The sequence below is a fragment of the Thamnophis elegans genome, chromosome Z, assembly GCF_009769535.1.
Source record: "Thamnophis elegans isolate rThaEle1 chromosome Z, rThaEle1.pri, whole genome shotgun sequence".
Lineage (NCBI taxonomy): Eukaryota > Metazoa > Chordata > Lepidosauria > Squamata > Colubridae > Thamnophis > Thamnophis elegans.
In genome coordinates, this window is record NC_045558.1 from 26,204,346 (window position 1) to 26,226,338 (window position 21,993).

Sequence of the window (21,993 nt, forward strand, 5' to 3'; positions counted from 1 at the left end):
CTTGGTTTTTCATTAGCAGGCAGGTGACTATACTTTAGAAACTAGAGGGGAGGTGGGGGCAAAGTACTCAGGAGGGGCCAAAATTATTTTAATTAATTTACATTCAGGGCCCAGTTTGGTGCAGTTGTTAAAACAACAAATGAAAAACTGTGAGAGTGTAAGAAAGCAATGGCCAACCAGTTCCAAAAATATTGCCAAGAAAACTATAGGGGCTTATCCAGGCAGTTGCCAGGAGTCAATGCTGACTTTAAAGCATAATATGTACACTCTCTCACACACAAAACTAAATTCAATTAAAGTAACTTAATGCAGATAATATATTACACTCCTATACTGAATCATTTTTCCTTCTCGTGGAATTTTTGGGGAGTGGAAGGAAGCTCCAGATCCCTTGAAATAAAAATAAGCACATGTTTTCCCATTTCTTTCAAGTATAATTCCAAACCCAATACTAGGTGCATATATCAGAATAGTGATATAAAGGTTTTATAAAGACCTGACTGGAAATAGAAATAGATTTGTGAAACAAGCAAAATAATAACAGACACCAAAATCTCTGTCCATATTCCTGCTACAACACGAACTATGGATTACTGTGAGTTAAACACTAAAGAGGGCTCTAATATTAGAAATTACACTTCTGGAAGTCTTTGGAATGCTGTTTAACTTATTTTCAATATAGAATTTCTTGGAATGTGCTTTATTTTGGTTTTCCAAGTCTTCCATAAGTAAGTTTATCACAGATATTGCTCTGAAATAAATATTTATCAATTAACAACAATTTATTATTGACCTGCATTTCACAGCACTTAGGTTAATACAAAACTACACTAGGATAACAATTAATTTAGAATATTGATGTAATGGAAAGTAGGAATAACCTTGCGGAGGATTAACTGGAAATAAGATAGTGGTCAGACAAAAGAAATATGAATCTAAGGCAGAAAGACAATTTGAGAAAGCACTTGAAAACTGACCTTACACACTTCTTAAGAAGATAAAGTGTGTGTGAGAGAGAAATGTATTCAGAGTTGCAAGATTCTGTTAAAGGTAAAGATTCCCCTAGTAGTATGTGCTAGTCGTTCCCAGCTCTAGGGAGCAGTGCTCATCTCCGTTTCAAAGCCAAAGAGCCAGCGCTGTCTGAAGACATGTCTGTACCATGTGGCCAGCCTGATTAAACACCAAAGATGCACAGAGGGCTCTTACCTTCCCACCAAAGGTGTTTCCTATTTTTCTACTTGCATTTTTACATGCTGTCGAACTGCTAGGTTGGCAAAGGCTGGGACATGTAACGGGAGTTCACTCCGGAGATTCAAACCACTGAACTGCTGACCTTTCTGATCAGCAAGCTCAGCGTTTTAGCCACTGAGCCCTTAAGATTCTATTACTGTAATCTTATAATAAAAGGTATATTAACACAGATAACTTTGGTTTGCTGGTCTGGTTTACTTTGAAGACTGACAATAGATAAAACCTATTCTAGGATATTCTTTAAAAATAAGTTCATCATTAAAATCACTTACTGCATGTGCACACATATACATGATACAAAATATCTAGATTGATAATTACCTCTATTTATTTATATTGCATTTATAGCCCATCACAATCCATTAAATTGGAACTATATTTAGAATAGGCTCTATAGAGTTGGGAACTGCTTTGGATATACACTATGGAGCAAGAAAAGGTATGCATATAATGTCTTTTTTTTAAAACTAGGGGTGTCTTTATCCAGGATCAGACAACATCTGTAAAAGACAGCTAAACAATCTTGGAAAAAAGATGTAATTTCTTTATGGAGTTGTAGACAAGCACATTTTGCCTTCACACATGAAGCACTAAGCCTAACCCTTATATTGACTAGGTCAAGACACTTTGGCTAATCTAATAAAGGCCAATACAGTAATGGAATTTGGAGTTGTTTTCTTTATGAATCAGTGTAACAATATTTTTAATTAACATGCTCTTTCAATATATACAATTCAAAAAACAAATATCTAAAAAAAAGATATAAAAACTTACTACTACATTTTCTTTATGAGTTCTGATTGTTGCTCCAAACCATTGATTTGATTTAAATTCTAGAGGTTCTCTTGTACTATTAACTTTGATTTTCCTGTTGTCTGTAAAAGAAAGAAAAACTCATTTACCCGTGTTATTTTGGAAGGAGAGAGGAAGGGTATAATCAAGGTTACCTCATTTAAGTTACTATTTATAATGGATACTGCCCAGGTATTTATTTATCACAACCCTCCTTCTATGAACGTCGCCATAATAATGTTGGATTTTCCCCATTACCAGAGGAAGCTCCCTTGTGGAGTACTGTGAAGCCATTACCATGACAATTCCACAGTGTTGTACAGTAGAATTATAATGCAGTACGGTAGAAGCTGTTTTAAGGCACAATAGGCTCTTAACAGAACACACACACACGAGGGGTGTTAGGGTTGTCTTACCACCACAATATTTGTTTCCAGAGGGTAAGTAATCTGTGTACCAAGTTTGACTGTAATTGCTCGAGGCATTCCAGAGTTATTCTGGAACACACACACACACACACACACACACACACACACACACACAGAGAGAGAGAGAGAGAGAGAGAGAGAGAGAGAGAGAGAGAGAGAGAGAGAGATGTTTGAATATATATATATATGTGTATGTATGTATGTATGTATGTATGTATATGTATATGTGTATATGTGTATATGTGTATATGTGTATATATGTATATATATATATATGTATGTGTATACACACACACACTAAATACACACACACACACACACACACAGATTGGATCTGAACTGACCGCACAGGAACTACTGAACGCTATTGTTATAGGATATGATAAAATCTTGAAAACCTGTCAGGCATCCTCTTTCTCATACTACAGAAAAATAAAGTGGGACACTCTTGAGTTTCTTCCTTACTTTTTCCTGCTTTCCAGTTGTAAGCTGTTTATATAGTAATTGTTGAATTCTTTCTTTAAGTTGATCTCTGATCTCCTTTATACTATTAAAACTCATAGGAGCCAATCCAATCACTGTATCCACTCAATATAAGGTAAAGGTTTCCACCTGCACATATGTCCTAGTCATTCCCAACTCTAGGGGACAATGCTCATCTCTGTTTCAAAGCTGAAAAGCCAGCACTGTCCAAAGACATCTCCATGGTCATGTGGCCGGCATGACTCAAAGCAGAAGGTGCACGGAACATTGTTACCTTCCCACCAAAGGTGGTTTCTATTTTTCTACTTGAATTTTTATATGCTTTCGAACTGCTAGGTTAGCAGAAGCTGGGACAAATAACGGGAGCTCACTCAGTTATGCGGCACTAAGAATTCAAACTGCCAAACTGCCGACCCTTCTGATTGACAAGCTCAGAGTCTTAGCCACTGAGCCACCACATCTCTGCACTCAATATGCCTACCCATAATTCATTTAATCACAGCTTACTCAATTAGAGGCCTTTGGGGTTTGCAGCATTGACCCACAACCTAACCACTTGGACTGGACTTTCACAACATACTAACCAAAAAGATGGTTCTCTAGATACAAACATAGATAATATTAATAAATATATATTGCTGAAAACATTAATATTTTCTTTCAAAATTTATTAAGATTCTAAGGACTTTTTTCAGGATTTTGATTTCAATGATATGTCTATGTCATTTTCTTTTTCTTCATATTGAAGTAGTTTTCTCTCAGCTTCCTTCCAGGAAGTGTTTCAACTAGTCTATGGCCCTGATATTCCTTGGAGGATTTTCATCAAACTTCTATTCTGCTTAGTATCTCAGCTCAAATAAGATTAGCCAAGTTCTGCCATCTGTTGAGACAAGGGACTATTTTTGTATCATTCATCCTTATTCTCTAAGATTTAAACTCAGCCCAGGTGTTTGGGGATACATAGAGAGAAGCAACAGCTGAACAACAATTCAGATTTATGTCTTTCAAACATAAGAAAAGCCTTATCTGGTCATAGGAAAGCTGATATGTCCAACAAGATTCTATAATTTCATTTTTTTCTGGTGAATACACAACAGATTAATTTTTCCACCAAAAAGAGAATGAAGTTCAATTTACATTTTGTAACACATACCAAGTTCTACATTTTGGCATAGAAATACAAACTATATACTTAATTTCTCAAAGTTCACACATAATAAAAACAACAATCAATTGATACAACAATCAAGTTAATATTCCAGCGTCATGGATTGATATCTCTGACCAATGAGATGTGCGTTTTTAGTTTAGATATACTAAAATAATTGGGAAATTGATGTAAAACAACAACAACAGTAATGAACCCATGTAGATAGGAAATTCAAGATGCTACTTAATTGTGAATATAAACAAACAAACAAACAAATAAATAAATAAATAAATAAATAAATTTCTAAAATGACACTTTAATATTTCCTCCTCTTTGTTATGAAGTGAGATTACACATTTTTATTTGACCAGCAGGAGCTTCTCAAATTCTATTGTCCCATTCTGATTACTAGATACGTATCTTCATTTGGACCAGTACTACATGTGTATCATACTACCATAAGAAACAGCTCTGCAACACTGCTTTATATACATGCCATATCTGTCATCATAAGAAAAACCATCTGTGTAAAAACTCAGCCCAATTATAGTGTATTTCAGGTTGTAATAAAAAGCAGTCCTCTTTTCCTTTACCCTCAGTTCTCTGAAGTAAACTGATTTCCCATATGTTCCTAAGATGTTTTCCTTCTTCACTAGTCATCCTTAATGAACTTCTCTATTTATTCCCCCAAACAAAGACATACTCCTTGCCTTTCTTATCTGGGTAGCTCTGCCTGGTTTCTGCTTCTTATCAAGGAGTTCTCCAGATCTACTCGTTATTTCAGTTAAATAAAAACAAAAACATATACACTGTGAAAGCAGGAATTTGAAGGGTTTTTCCCCATGTCAAAGTATATTATCAGGATTAGAAAAATTGCAGAGAATTTGATTTGGTTTAATAGATATGCATTAAACACACAGTATATTTTAAGTAGAAAGTTCAAAAATGGCAATCACTGAACTATCTTGCTGCCCACTTCTGTCTCTCCCACAACCATGGCTCAGGTTTGCCATAGTAACATCCAGCATGACATGATTGTGTGCAGAAATCAAAATGGATTGGAACTGGTATAAAACAAGTCACAAAATTAAGGTTCTATAAAATTTGTACTGAAGGGAATTTCAACATTGCTCACAACCCAAGAGCATGGAGGGAAGATACCAGTAGGTAGGTAGGTAGGTAGGTAGGTAGGTAGGTAGGTAGGTAGGTAGATAGGTAGATGATAGATAGATAGATAGACAGACAGACAGACAGACAGACAGACAGACAGACAGATAATAATTAAATCAGTGAAGATACTTGCCCGTTTGTAAATTCATCTGTCTGTCTGTCTGTCTGTCTGTCTGTCTGTCTGTCTATCAATCAATCAATCATGCAGGGCCTCTCATTAAGAAGACACATAAATGCAGCAAATGTTAATTATTTAATTTGCACTTATTGCCAGTGCTTTGTCAACTTGTGAGAACTGCTATTAGGTCTCAATTGTCTAGTCAGCATTGTTGCCCATCATTGAAAGACAGCATCAATGCTCTAGCTTAGCTGCTGATGTATCAGGAAAATATTATTGGTCCTGCAACTTCTGCCATATCTTACTACCAGAAAGCTCCAAGATGGATGTCCATGTTTTCCTCTAGAAAGTCACGAACATAAACAATTTGAACCTGCAAACACCTTTATGGTATCATTTCCTTTCTTTATTTTTTTCTGTTTTGTCTTCTTTGATCTCTCTAAGGCAGAATTTCTTAATTTTCCATTGTTAAAAAAATATGAAACTTGCATTTTTATAGGTTATAGTCATCAATATTTACTTTATTAAAAATTAAAATCGATACATTCACTGAATATTGATTGAATCCTCTAAATTAACAATATAGAACATGTTAAATATAAACACAAAATATTTTTCATGAAAAAAACTATATTTTTTAAATCCATAAAAAATATAGAATGAGAATAATGACATTGTTTTAAATTAATGCAAGTACAGGTAGTCTTCTACTTATGACCATAATTGAGCCCAAAATTTTTGTTGCCAACAAGACAGTTAAGTGAGCTTTGACCCTTTTTATGGCCTTTCTTCCCACAGTTGTTAAGTAAATCATTGCAGTTTTTAAATTAGTAACAGGTTTGTTAAATGACTCTGGGTTTACTTTGCTTGTCAGAAGGTCGCAAAAGGTGATCACATGACCACGGGACACTCCAGCGATCATAAATATGAATCAGTTGCCATGTCTCTGAATTTTGATTATGTGACCATGCAATGGTTGTAAGTATGAAAAATGGTTGAAGAAAGTTACTTTTTTCAGGGCTGTTGTAAACTTTGAAGAGCCATTAAACAAACTGTTGTAAGTCAAGGACTATCTATATCGATAATAATTTTGATTTTGCAGACCCCTTAAAATAATCTTGGAGGTGGGGGCTGGTGTCCTTGAGCCACATGTTAAGAAACATTGCTTTAAGGAATCAGCAATAAACAACTTTTCTGAATTTGGAAAAAAAAAAGATTCCAATGGGATTCTCTTGAAATGAAACAAAATATAAATATGGTGATTTGTAAAAATCCCTCTTGATTATCCCCTCCCAGAAAAATCCGAGATGGGTTGTATAATAAGGAAGGGATCCATAGGACTGAACCAGTCCTTTTCTCTACTTTGATTCTGAGCTAACTCCTGCCTGGTGATAAACAACCACAGGAATAGGAGGTTCTTTCATTATAAGTAGGCCTTGTTAAGCAACCACAAGTGGTTAGCAACCACATCTCATTCTTTAAGCAACATAATTGATATGTGACACCACAACTACACTTATGATCTTTCTTCAGCTTTCCTTTAATTTGCAGACTGAAAACAATTTTTACAAAGTTGTTTTTTGTCACCATCATAACTGTGAACAGTTGCTAAACAAAGCAGCCACTAAACAAGGACTATCTGAACCATCCGTTTCTCACTTTTCCCTGGGGGTGTTAGGAGAAGATTGAAGAGGAAATTCTCATTCCCATCCCTACTCTGGCTAAATACATAAAAGGAAACCAGACGAAAAACCTTTTGGAATCCATAGATCAGCCATGCTAGAAAGCCACTGGTCAACTCTACAATTTTTTAAAAAAATCAACTTTATTAAAGGTGTCAAAAAAGACAAGCTTCCACAAACTTACAAAACACACACACACACACACACAAACCACACAATTCTAGCTACAGCCAAACAATTCAATTTCCAATTTTTCCTGAGGTAATCTCTATCTCCAGAACTCATTAACTCTCAGACCACGATCCTCCCATCACCAGCCATGCACAAACTCTTCCCACTCAAAACCTGACAAAATATGATCTTTATTTCCCTCTATTGGTTCTCTGGGCTCAGATGATCTTTTTGCGCACATAAGGCACCTTGAGATTTAAAGACTACCACCATAGAGGGGTAGTTTGTGCGGACTCTTATCAATCACTCAAACTGTAGAAAAATGAGCAGGTGTTGATCCAAAGACAACAATTTCCAAAAGACAACGACAGCTTCCAAGAAAGTTTAATTTCATTTTTTAAAATATTAAAACAAATGTTGATAGAAGACAATGGGAATACAACTCTGCTAAAAGGGAGTTTGTTTATATATGAATTACTATGGGGGGGACGACACCTTAATTCTACCAAAAAACTCCTTTAATTAAATCCTAAACACTAAACCAAAATATTAATAGGTCCACATAAATGATCTCTTTAACATTCCCTTTAATCGCCATTTATCTTAGCATGAAGATAATCAGGCCCAGACAGCCAAGTACCAAACACACTATGACATTTTCTGAAGATTTCCATGTCTTTAAAAAAATCCAACGTTTAGCCATATTTTTCTATTGACATTATTACACTACCAACTTAATAAGATCAATAACAGATTTTTTTTGTTTTACAGCTTTCCTGCCCAGCAGAAAAACTCAGCAAAAGCAACTTTGCTAATGTTTTGCTTGCACAGATGGAAGAAAGGGGGAATAAGGCTTTGTATGCAAAGCTTAAAAGGGTATTTTGCCTTGATGAAGCTTCAAAGCATACCTTTAAAACTCTCAGATGAAATGAAGTGGCTCCCACTTTGAAACCTCAAAGTAGGGCAGCCATTTCCCCTAAGTCTGTCCATCAAGTGAGGCTTCTGTGTCTTGTTAAAGTGAAAATACCTCACTTGAAAAGATCACAGAGCATCCTCTCAAATAAACTGCATAAATATTAATATTAATCCACAACTATGCTATGAGCTTCTATCTACACCAGTGGTTCCCAACATGGGGGGCAATTTGATTTTTAATGGGGGCAGTTTGAACCTTGTTTACACCAAGTTAGTGGCCTTTTAGGCTTCCTCCGTGTGAGTAGAGTTCACTTTTTGAGTAAAATAAGAATTATATGTCATTTGGGGGGGGGGGGGGGCATCAAAATTTTAAAGATGCTTAGGTGGGGCATGGCCAAAAAAAGGTTGGGAACAACTGATCTACACCAAATCATTAGCATTAGCAACAGTCACTTGTAAAATATAGCATACATGCACAAAAATGTCTTCATTATTTAAAAAACACGAGTTTCATCTTCTCCTTAAGGAATATTTTATAATAAAAATATTTTGGCAGCCATGCAATTATCTCCTTCTATCTGCACATCTGTATCACTGGTGTTTTTCTTTCAACACTCCATGCCCATTTCACCCCATTTAGTCTAGGCCAAATGCAAGTGGTACTTGACTCGATCCATCTGGTATATTGGCTAGGCTAGAAAAAGTAAACACACAGAGATGCATTATACTCCATTGCAGTATCCAGCATGGATGAAACTCAAAAAATAATATCACCCGAGATGGCCACATTTTGTTTTGAATTGTAAGCAAAAGTCTTTAAAATGTTCATCTTGTTTTAAGCATGCAAACTCAAAGTGTCTATTTCAAGGTTAAAACATTTTGCACATCGCTTCTCCCCTCTTTCCTTTTGGTTCTCTTGTTCTTCCTCCCGCAGCTGGGCCTCTATTCCAACCGCAAAATGCCTAGCCATCACTGAGAGGTTCCCTGCTCTGTTGTGTAATGCTAATCATTAGCCATGATAATTTAATACCAAGAATGGACAGCTATATACATTTGATAAATCAATAAAACCCAAGCTAGATCTGGTAATTTATTGAGTTTCTATTTCATAAGAAACATAATCGGTTAACATCATTTTCCCCATAATTACACAGTTAGAAACAAAGATCAGTTCAGGAAACAGACTTTGTACATAAAATTCAGTCTCTAATATCTCAAGTTTCAGATTGTTGTATCTAGACTGCAAAATTCCAGTTGACTACCAGATGGCAGCAAAGAGGTAGAGCTTGCAAGATAATGTTGCTGTCATTTAGTAGTTATCTGGTAGCCCTACACTAACCAAAATGACCAACTGGAGGATTCTGAAAATTTGGACAAATTCTGACAGTCTGAAGAAAAAATGGCAGGTTTAAAACATCATAGCGAGCCAAGATTTATTTATTGTACTTTATTTAATGAAAGCATAGTTAGCTGGGTTTGTACCAAGTATACAAAATAAAAATTCATAGCTATGAGACCACAATGGCCCAGTTCACAAATTCAGTTCCAAACAAACCATCATGGGTGTTTGACCGAGTGAGCAAAATATAAAGTTTAAGTTTAAGTTTATTTGGTTTGTATGCCGCCCTATTCCCGGAAGACTCAGGGCGGAGTCATAAAACATATACTGTGATGCAATCTCCTCCCCCTTTGTAGTTGGGTGACAATGATGTCACAAGTAGATAGGCGGTGGAGCTTGTGTTGTGATATCATGCACACATTTAGTTCTTTTGACAGTATTTGACTTTTTGGAGGTACATCTCCATCTGTGGTGTGCGAATGAGAAAAACAAGTTTCCATGTAAATGCTGCCCCTTTTTGATGTCATCATGACATTGCATGTACATGTAAAAGGGGTGGAGCTTGAACACAAGTTTGAGCACAATACAGTAGTCTATAATTTACGACTGTATGGCTGTAACTTTGAACAGTTGCAGAATGAATGAACATAAGCTACTTATATTTATTCTTTAGAATAAGTTTACAACTTGGTCTTTTAGGCTGTTTATATTTTTGTTCTAGGCTTTGATCATTAAACTATATTTTAATATTTTTTGTTCTAAGATTTGATAATTAATATCTGTAAAATTGTGCATTTAACTATACATTAAATCTGAAAGAACAAGTTTATACATGGAATACAGGGAGTTAATTCACTTAACAATCAAAATTGGGACTGGCAACTCCATAGCTAAATGGTACAGTCATTAGACCAAACATCTATATGACATCTTTTTTATTGTTGGGTTTTCCACTGCTTGTTGTAAATTAATTGTGTAATGTGCAAATGGTGAACATGAGGCTGCAGGACATTACAACTCTTATAAATTGTTGTGAAGTGATCAAATCTCGATCATATGGCTACAGAGACTTATGACAGTCATAAATGTAGAACTCATTCTAAACTTAATTCTCCAGGATTATCATAATTTCAAACAGTCACCAAATGACTGTTTAGTCTAAAGTTGAATGAGGACTATCTGTAAATGGCTTTTTAATGATGACTTTTTAAAGTGTGGTTTTATTTGATTCAGTGCAGGATAGAATAAGGTGTGCTATTACTTAGGACTCTTCCTTTTCACTTTGTACTAAACAACAATGGGATGGATACATATAATATCACATTTATCCCATTTCCTTTTTAAAAAATAATTTCTATTTGTACTAAAATAGGATATTTTTGTTACTGCCAGTTTGCTTGTGCACGCACACTAGATGAGTGATTTGCATGGGCTGGATGTGTGCTGGCGTGCATGCACAGTTCAGTGGAAATTGTTCTGCCCATGCGCAGAACTCAAAAAAAAAAAAAAAGATCGCACAAGCGGCGATTTGGGAAGTGGTTTGGGGGTGTGACCAGCCTGGGTCGCTGTTGGTTCTGCAACCCAAGCTGGCATACCATTACCAGTTCAGTCGAACCTCCCCAAACCAGTAGGAACCCACCTCTATGCAAGGCTTTTTAATGACCCAAGATGATACTTTAGTGACCAGGAATTCTGGTGGCGCAGTGGTTAGAACACAGTATTATTGGGTAACTCTGTAACAGTCTGGAGTTCAATTCTGACAGGGCTCAAGGTTGAGTCATCCTTCTGAGTTAAGTAAAATGAGAATCCAGATTGTTGAGAACAATATGCTGACTCTGCAAATTGCCGAAAGAGTGCTGTAAAGCACTATGGGGCAGTATATAGGTCTAAATGCCCTTGCTATTGCTATTCTTAGGTTCCAAAGTGGGTAAAGTGATATAATTCATATTCATAGAATTAGGATTTAGAGAGATCTCATTAATGTTATCCACTTTGCCTTGGATATGACCACAGAGACAACAACCATTAATAATTCCCATTATTGCTTTCTTTCAGGGCATATTTCTATGAAAATTTAAAATCTAAAATTATATCTTTCTTACAAAATATCATGAAACATATTCCAATGGGACCTAAGGCTTCACCTTTTGAAATGTACCATTGAATTTCTTGCTTGTTTTAGGGTGCAGGGTTTAAAAAGGTTAAAAATATAATTTCTCTGAAAATTAATTTCCTACTAAAATTAGTCAGGAACTTGAGATCAGGTCCAGAATTATTATTAGTGCTCCTCCTTTTATTCTTTTGACATTTTGTTAAAAATTACGGTCCCACCAGTGTGGAACTACTAGATAAAGACGAAACTATGTTCTCTAAAAGGCCTCTGAGTCATACAATATCCTAGGATAATTAAAATCGTTGTGGTTGTTGTCTGTACTTCTTTTCAGAACTCTGGGCTGCATTGCTATTGGTCAGTCAGAATATATTCCCTGTAGGATTGTGATCTAACCCTGTTTGTAAAAACAGAACATAGCGTGGAAGGCAGCTTGCTGAGATCTACCTCAAACTTGATCCTGGAGCTGGCCCTGATCCCAAGACCAATTATTTTTTATTTATGGTATTGAGACTTTCATTCATCATAATTTGCCACAAATCAGTGACTTTCTTAACCATCTCACTAACATATTTCCTAAATAGAAATTAGGGCTGCTTCACACACACAGTTGAGCAAGATTTCTTTGTACATACAAAATGCATCAGCTACATGTTTCATCATCAGCCACAGCAATAATGAAAATTTTCCTGCATGGAAGCAATTTCTATCTAAGGCAGTCCTGGTTCCTATAAAGGTCAGTGGAATCTAATAAAACGCAGTAACTAATTACTAGCAGATCATCTACAAATCCACACAACTACAAACATATATCATTAGGATGCTCTCTGTCTCATTAAATAAAAAGGCAAATGGAACTATATATGCTTACACACATTCCTGCCACTCACACAGAACCATCCTCCCCAAACCGGGCCACCAAACCCGAAAATTTGGGGACCGTTGGTGTAAACCTCTCTAGGATAATGCTTGCTAATCCAAAATTGGAAAGATCCAAATTCAACTATAGTCCAAGCCATGGAAGCTCAACATCTCTCAGCCCAGCTACCATAAAATATTGTCACTGTGTTCCTGAAGAAAACAGAGGAGATAATCTGAAAGAACGAATAAAATAATAGGTCTAATATATTTAAAAGTATTTAACACGGGAGACCAGACCTGTCTCTAACTATATGCATGACACATCACAACTTAGTCTGCATCATGATTTCTCCACTTTGTTTAGTGTATGGCATACAGTATCCAGGAAGCCTACCAATTCTAGAAACAATGCAGTCCTGGCAGTCTAGATTGCTAGTTCATTCTATTTGGCACTTGCACTCCTATCTTTGATGCACAGTGGGTGGCGAACTAGCTTCACATCAATTAACTATTGAGAAGAATACTCCATAAGTTCCATCCATAAGCAAGATCATTTGGATCTGGTTTTTTTTGTTTCCTTAAAAGGTAGTTGATAAAAGTAAAGTAATGAGGCATAAATATTTCATCTTCAATTTTAAAGGTAAAATTGGCACCCTCAAATCTCTGGTATGCAAACACAATATTTTTCAAGAGTTATCACCCTTAAATTCTACTTCATGCTATATATCTCACATGACTTTATCATTTTTGTTAAAATTTTTTTTCATGTGATTGGATTTCTGGAGACACACAATGTAAATATCCTCATTCCCTAAACAATACCTGAATTTTGGTACAACCAACCCTGTTTCTGACAAACTGACATTTCTTCTTTATATTTTTTTCAAGTACTCCTTGATCCTTGACATGGAATTCCTACTTTGGATAGAAAACATAAATTGTACTTTTCAATGTACAACTCAGCACGCATGAAAGGAATCCATGAGTAGCATTTTTCAGGTACCATAGACTTCAGCACTAGAAAAAGAATACAGAGGAAACAATTTCTGCTTGCATTTTTTAAAGGTACATTTTTAACGGAAGGATTTGGCCATCCTTTTGAACCATATTTAATAATTTAGTATTTTTGCACAAGAGAAGATGATTCATTTTAGTCTGCTCTCTAGCTACCCCTTCTGGCACATCAGGCAATGATAATATTAATTGTTGCATTTTTCAAGATCGTGTTTGTTGCCTACAAATGATGATACATGTTCAACTTACAAAAACATGTAGAAATACATCAAAGTATTACATAATTTGAGCCTGAATATATCTGTTCCAATAAATATTTCATTAAAAATATCACAAAACTATTGTACTATACTAAATTGTTCCGTAAATGGTATCAGTATATCTTGTTTAAATATATTTTATTCCATTTTTCAAGGCAAAGGCTCCTGAAATAGTTTACAAAGTAAAGCAAAAACACTATTTTTTAAAATCCCAGATCTCTTTCCCCCTCTCTCTATAACATTCTCCCTCTATCCCCCGCTACCTGAAAATACATATAAATACATGAACTTCAACATCCAGAATTCCTTCAGCCTACACAAGCTTTTATGGGAATTTTGAATAATCAATTCCACACATCTGGAGGGCTGTGCAACTGGTGACGCTAATACACAGCAACAGTTGTTAGGCCAAAAAGCTACATATGGCAGAAGCAAACAATTAAACTATGGAACATTCTGCTACGATATTTAATGGTGAGCAACTTCTATTGTTTTTTTTTTATGGTTTTTAAATGGTTTTAAATGGTGCTGCTTTACGGTAGAAGAATTCTAGAGAGTAAGTCTGGAATGCAGCAGTGCTAGTAATTTAGAGATATTGTCATATGCCCAAGTAACACCTCTGGTTCATGAGCTATATTGGCCTCCTGTAGGCTTCCAGATATAATTTAGGTTGTTGTTTTTATTTGTTTGCTTTATATGGCTACTCAGCTGAAGTAAACGATTCAGGGCAGCTCACGACATTATCACCTAAAAAGTCCTATGGGGCACTAGACAAGGTTATTGCAGGATCGCATCTCCCCAATGCCATTGGTCTATTCCACATGCTCTAACTCAGGTTTGTCAAACTCGATTTCATTAAGGGTTGCATCAGGGATGTGGTTGACCTTTTGTGGTGGGAGTGGGTGTGGCCTGCTCAACGTTACTCATGTTGGGGGCAGCACCTTTGGTGACCTGAGCGCTCTGCCAGCAAAAATGGGCTCCCAAGCTCCATTTTTCACTTGCAGGGGCATCATGGACCTGTTCTACACTGTTACCAGGCCAGACCCATGGGTCAGATCTAATGATCTATCTCCTGTCTTCTGGAAATTGGTTTTTACCTAGGTGGCTTTTAGAAAGGCACTACAGAATTTGTTATTGCTTTTTTCCCCCCTTGGCCACTGGAGTCAGGATAATTGGAGTTCCTATTAGTGGAAAGTAATAATTGCAAATTACTTTTTAATAGTTTTTTATGAATTTCAACTGGAATTTTGTTTTTGTTTGTTTTGGGTTTCTGGTAAGCTGGCTAAAGTTGCAGTGTTCCAATTGGGTAGCCCTATAAATTGTTTAGAGATAGAGATAGAGATAGAGATAGAGATAGAGATAGAGAGAGAGAGAGAGAGAGAGAGAGAGAGAGGGAGATGATAGATAGATAGATAGATAGATAGATAGATGGATAGAAGATAGATAGATAGATAGATAGATAGATAGATAGATAGATAGATAGATAGATAGATAGATAGGAGTATTTTTTATTGGCTACAGGTCTACACTAACAATTTTCAGCCTGCGTTCCATATATTACAGGAATTCCACTAAAAACAGGGAGATATAACCCTATGCAACTTTATGCGTCATGTGAATTGTTAATTACATCTAGTGTCACTTGCCTAACTCATCTTGTTGCAAAATATAATAGTCGCTATTTTAAAATTATGACTTTTTGTGATGTCTCAATGTGATGTTCTTTACAAAATAAGTGGTTGGAACATGGGAATGTGGAATTTGATTGGTGGTTTTTATCTGGCAGGCTTAGAAGAACATATAAAAAAAACACTTCCTTATGGAATGGTTTGCAAAACATTTTGAGTATGATGTAGTGGGTCTGCAAAGAAACAGTCTGGGCACAGCTGGGTTATAAGTTGACTCCAGGATCAGAGGCACCATGTCTAAAATATCAGTTCCTAGGAAACAGCAACAATGGAAGATAATAGAACCATAAAGTCTGAAGGGCCTACTGAGTCCAACTATCTGCTCTGGGCAGAAATCCAAATTAAAACAGTCCTACAGATGCTATCCAGCCTCTACTTTAGCACAAGCAAAGTCTGGAGAGCCTGAATAATTGGTTCCATTGTCAAACTGCAGTTACTATAACAATTTAGTCAAATGGAATCTTTCTTCCTGTAATTTAAATCCATTTCTCCATGCCTGGAACTGAAGAACAGATCCTAGTCTTTTTCTTTGTGATATCCTTTCACATACTTGAATGATCTTATCATATTTTTTCTCAATGTTTCCTACAAGTTAAATATTCCTAATTCCTTCAGTCTCCATTTCAATATACTGAATCACCCAAGTATCTTCATTATCCTTCTATCCTTATCCATTATCATTTATATGAATCTTTAATGTTCCAGGTTGCCTTCTTAATGGATTTATAAGGTCTGCTTTTCTGCTCTAAGAGGTTCCTATGTGGCCATGGTGTGTCTCAGAATATTGTACTCAACTAGATAGAGTCAACTTTGATCCAGCATGTTCAATGGCTGATTGGATTGGTAACTGCATAACACATGAGATGATAGAAAACTGTTACTTTACTAGCAACATCCATCCTTCACAGATTCACCCAACATGAGACTGTGTTGAGAGCTCTCAAGATTTGGCTGAGATTGTTCAATTTTTTTGTGTGTGATTTTTCCCCCCTATCTTAACACAAGGGGAAAAAGGTATCTCCAAACAGAATGGAATCATTTCAAATTGACATATGTATAATTGCTATTGTTTTTTCAATAAAATCACTTGTAGAAAGTTATCTCCTTTCCATTGCTGGTCCACTGACTACATGGCTGTTATTATTGGCAACAGAAATGAGAAACTCATCCAACTCTGCTGTGCAGTTTCCTTGCAAGGAAAGATTAGAAATCCCATATACTATCCAAAAAGCCAGCATAATCAGGGACAGGAGAGAGAAAACAACAGCCTCCCCTTCAAGTGTGAAAAACCTTTCAAAGGAGTCTTGTGTTCAGCATTTAAGAACAAACTGGAAATGGGGTCCAAAATAGGGATGTGGTTATTGTCTGATATTTTTATCTTCTTGCTTCCAGCTGTCCTTAATCTCATTTTATGTCATAGCAATGTTTAAATTATTTTATTATGCAAATTGACCAAAGCAGCTGAATTTACCTTTAAATTTGCGTGCCCCAAAGTTTTGCACCTAAATCATTTTCTTTTAATAGTATTTCTTTACCTCCTTTATATTTTTTGTGCCACTTAGAACTTTGATAAATATAATTCCAAGCCTTCTATTAAAAAGATTGTAACACTTGAAGCATTCTTTTTTAATTAAAAAAAATTAAACCAGTTGAACTCCATTCCTAATCTCTTTATCAAGATCTTTTGGGGTACAGAAGATGAGAAGACTAAAGGTGATGTAAGCTTTCAGAAGCTCTATTTAATTCTATCTAGATATTTGCCCATCTACATCAGTCTAATAATATCAATATGGGATTTAGGTCAGTCTTTAGGTCAGAATGTGAAGACCAACCTACATCTAATCCATTGTGTTAGGAATATAATCTAACGGTTGGGTTGGCAATATATAAATCATGTAACAATGTTATACCTGTTTCTTTAAATCATACTGTAAAATGTTTTCCTCAATCAGCTATAGAAAGTGCCTAGCTTACCTAACACATTGCATTGTCCAATTTACAGGGTAAAATTCTGTTTCTCAGCTGTTTTATGTTTGGATTTTAATTCTGAATGGTCATATTGACTTGTTAATTTATGGGCAGGAGAATATTTACTCTGAAAGCTATTAAGTGGTCTAAGTTCTTGGCTTACGGTACTGATTTTGTTTCTTTCTTCTAGAGAAGTTCTGACATCAAAATGAGTGTGGAGACACTCTTGCACACACAAAAGTACCAGGGGAAAAAAAGCTGAACTTGATGAATCCTAGCTGTCACTTCTAACAATCGGATCTGTTTAAATTAAAGCCTTTCAGTTTTAATGTTGTAGAAGACACTAGCAATAAATCGATTTTGAGGGCCGTACAGAGAGAGAGACAACAGAAAACAAACTGCACAAATTGTTTCAAATGTGTTTTCCCTTTAATTAAATAAGAACCATCTGTTGTGGGGGGATGCATTTGGATATGATCCATATTATCCCTCTGTTAATTTCCACCCAGCCTCCATTACTCTGAGAGAAATATGCATGCAAAACTGGGTGCTTTATGCTTTTAATGGCAAAAAACTTGTTATACGTATAAAAAGCTGCTAAATCTTAACCTTAAGCACATTTTAATTTTAGAAGATAATGATGAACCAACTTGATTGGTAAAATCCAACAGATATTTAAAACAACAAAAAGGAAATTAAATGTGAACTAGGAGATATAAAAAACTCAAGAGTGATAGGATATAAAGAATTACATCATGGAGCTTTGTGGAAATGAATTATATTTCTCTCCTAGTAGATCCATAGCAAGTTAAACACTAGGCGAAAACATATTTTTCCCTTCTTTTCAAATATAATCTGGCCGGGAGGATGGATGGATGGATGGATGGATGGATGGATGGATGGATGGATGGATGGATGGGTGGGTGGGTGGGTGGGTGGGTGGGTGGGTATGGGTGGAGAGAGAGAGAGAGAGAGAGACAGACAGACAGACAGACAGAATATGCCATGTCCACAGAGAAGTGAGAGTATGGGTAGACCACAATTGGGATTGGCAAATCTGTGGCTAACTGTTGCAGTCACTAAGTGAAAAATCTTACAAATGCAACATTTAGATCACTTCATGTTTGGTTGTTAAATACCACTCATTAAACAAGATATCACATGATTGTGACTTGCAATCTTACTTCCATGTTCTCCATTAATTCTGCTGGTTGGAAAACAAAATAATGGAGTCATATAATGATAGGATGCAGGGGCAATCCTAATTTAAGATGATTAACTCTTCCTTGATGGTGGGAATGGTCCTACCTTTTCTGGTAGGTGTTGATATGTCTAAATCTTAAAGGACTATTGCTTAATGCAACTCATCCAGATAGTTTTCATCCAGTTTCCAACATTTCATTTTTAGGGAAGATTGTGGGAAGGTGCTCAGAGTTAAATGACTCTGGATTAAAACAGATTACCTGGACCCTTTTCAGTTGTGATCTATGCACAGATATGGGACTGAATGAGTACTGATCAAATTCTTCCTTTGGTGAAAGCAGGATAGAGTAGTGTATCCATCCTTTCCCCTCCTGACCTCTCAGCAGTTTTTGATACCATCAGTCATTACATCCTTTTGAACCATCTTTGCTATTGGAGGTGCGTAGCATTATTCCATGCTGGTTTTCCTGCTTACTCTGGAGCCAGTTCTACTCAGTTTTGATAGGAGGAGAAAGATCCAACCCATGGCCTCTGTTGTGTGGAATGCCAAGGAGCTTGGTCCTTTCTCCTTTCATGTTGAATACCAACATGAGGCCAACATAAGGCCATTGGGTGAGGTTATCCAATGGTTTGATGTGATATCATCATCCATCCATCCATCCATCCATCCATCCATCCATCCATTTATATCTCCCTCCCAGGCCATCAGACAGATGCCATGGATTTCCTATCTCAGTGCCTGGAGGCTATGCAGGCCTGGATGGGTCACAACAGGCTTCAGCTCAATTGAGTGGCTTTGGGTGCAGGGCATTCTGATGCTAACAACTTTCTGTCTTTTGTCTTGGGTGGCATGGCACTCCTCCTGACAGAGCTAATAAGTAATCTGGGGTCCTCTTGAGGTCATGGCTCCTGCTGGTAAAGAAGATGACATCTTTGTACATTTTCAGATTATGCGCTAGCTGTGCCGACTTCTCAACCAGGAGGCCCTGCTCATTGTTATTCATGCCCTTGTGATCTCCTTTATAGATTACTCAATGTGCTCTAACTGGGGCTATACCAAAGGGCGTTCAGAAGCTTCTACTGATTAAGAATGTAGCTGCATGAGACTTTCTAACATTCATTTTTAGGGATTGGTTACTTTATGCCTATTCCATGAGCTGTACTGGTTGCCATTATACTTCCAGATACAATTCAAGGGGCTGGTTGTTACCTTTAAACCCTTCATGGTTTATGGCCAAATTATCTGAGGGACCATCTTATACCAGTTTTTTGTGTCCATCCAATCTGGTCTGGCAGGATGAGAATGCGCCCAGATCACATTGTCCAGGGAATACCAGCTAGTGGGGCCCAGGAAACATTCATTATTATTATTATTTGCTGTACCAGCCACCCTGTGAAACCTTCTTCTGAGACCAGAGCCTGCTGACTTTCCTAAGTGTTTGTTTATGATTGTTTGCCTGTTCACTTGTACTGAAAAGCCACACGCAAATTGAATAAATGAATGAATGAATATGAGTGTGTGTGTGTGTATGTGTTTTTACTACTGGTTCTGTGGGCATGGCTTGATGGCCGTGGCAGGGGAAGAATACTGCAAAATCTTCGTTTCCTCCCCATTCTGGGGCCAACCAAAGGTTGCATTTGCCGGTTCTCTGAACTATTCAAAATTTCCGCTACCAGTTCTCCAGAACCTGTCAGAACCTATAAATAAAAGACTGGTTGCAAGCCCTTTTTTGCACTGTTGTAACTTTCAATGGTCACTAAATGAGGCAATAATTTGTTAGAAGGGGGCTTCCTTGCAGCACTTTCTGTAATGACTGGGAGATGCACAGGGTTTGAAGTATTACAGAACAATCAGTCTCTGAACAAACAACCCCATACTACTGTGGATATGCAGATAGGACATTATTACATTCAATATAAATATTACATTTAATATAAATAAATATAAATAACCTATTTTCCAAGTGCTTCATATATCTTCCCAAAAAACTCCATATGCTGGCCTATTGCAACTGGTCTAGCAATTTTTAGAAGAGAGATTAAAAATCTGGAGGAAAACCTAATGAACTAAAAATCCAACTCCTAAATGGGCAGATGAATAAAATAGTAAAGGTAAAGGTTCACCTCGCACATATGTGCTAGTCGTTCCTGACTCTAGGGGGCAGTGCTCATCTCCGTTACAAAGCCAAAGAGCCAGCGCTGTCCGAAGACGTCTCCATGGTCATGTGGCCAGTATGACTAAACGCCAAAGGTGCATGGAACGCTGTTACCTTCCCACCAAAGTGGTTCCTATTTTTCTACTTGCATTTTTACATGCTTTCGAACTGCTAAGTTGGCAGATGAATAAAATAGATTCCATTTAACTCTAATCAAGTATAAGTCACTTTTTCTAAGATAGAAACTATACAAGTCCATTTAACTCTAATCAAGTATAATAAGTCACTTTTGTTAAGATAGAAACTATACAAGTCCAGTTCTTGGACATCACATAATTTCTCTCAGGACTCTTCTGCAGAAGGTCTTTTGCACAAGGCGATATAGTACATTCAATATCTAAGATTTGTGTCTTCTCTAAAGAGATTTAGATCAAACTGACATAATGAAAGGAACATTGGATCAGCTTGCAACTGAGGCAATGATCAGAGACAGAGTTTGGCTGAAGATTCTCATGCAGAGGATGACACAGAAACAATTTGCTTACTTTTATTATCAAAGGGAATCTGTTTACACTCCGTGGCTGGCCAAGGGCAATAGTAGACAGCTCCTCCTTCCACTATGTCTGGCTGGGTTGTGTTGGCTTTAGGTGCTCCAACTAGGACGCTTACTCTGCAAAAGAGGCAAGAGAAAAACACTAAGTATGAATTTGGAAGAGCCCAGGCAAGTTGCTTTATTGATAGAGCTGTGATTCCAGAAATCGTTTTCTGATCTCTGACAAAAACCTTACCCTCAGTCAAGAAAAGAAAAGCATTAGTGAAAGCAAAAGCAAAACAAAAAACAAAAACCCACCTCATTTCTAATCCCAAATAATGTTTGCCAAATAGCAAAGGCTGTCAAATAATAACCTATGGCATTGAAGAAGCACTAAGGAACTGTGTTTTTAGAAGGTGACAAGAAATACCAAAGCTAAAAAAATGACGTTTTCCTATTATTTCCCTGGGCATTTTGGTTATAGAGGGCCAGGCATAGAGCTCTCTCTAGGTCAGATCACTGGGTTCTGGCCTGGTAAAAGCTCCTGTCCATCATCATTGTTTACTGTTTTGGCAAACAGCTACTTGGTTACACCTTGGCTACTTGGTTTTCAGGGCAAGTGTGTGCTCCAAGGGAAGTGTAGGAAGCATTGATGGAAGCATGCATTCAACCGGTGGTGGGATTCAATTGTTTCTACTATCG

At 36.7% G+C, this 21,993-nt stretch overlaps 1 protein-coding gene across 1 annotated transcript in view; it reads right to left on the reverse strand.

The window, feature by feature from the left end:
* ITGA8 (integrin subunit alpha 8) overlaps positions 1 to 21,993 on the reverse strand; it is a 132,909-nt gene that overhangs the window by 102,516 nt on the left and 8,400 nt on the right. Inside the window, exons 2-3 of the mRNA XM_032238105.1 lie at positions 21,305 to 21,429; positions 2,026 to 2,126 (exon numbers count right to left, since the gene is read on the reverse strand). Of these exons, the coding sequence (XP_032093996.1) occupies positions 2,026 to 2,126; positions 21,305 to 21,429 (226 nt within the window). The remainder of the gene's footprint in view (positions 1 to 2,025; positions 2,127 to 21,304; positions 21,430 to 21,993) is intronic.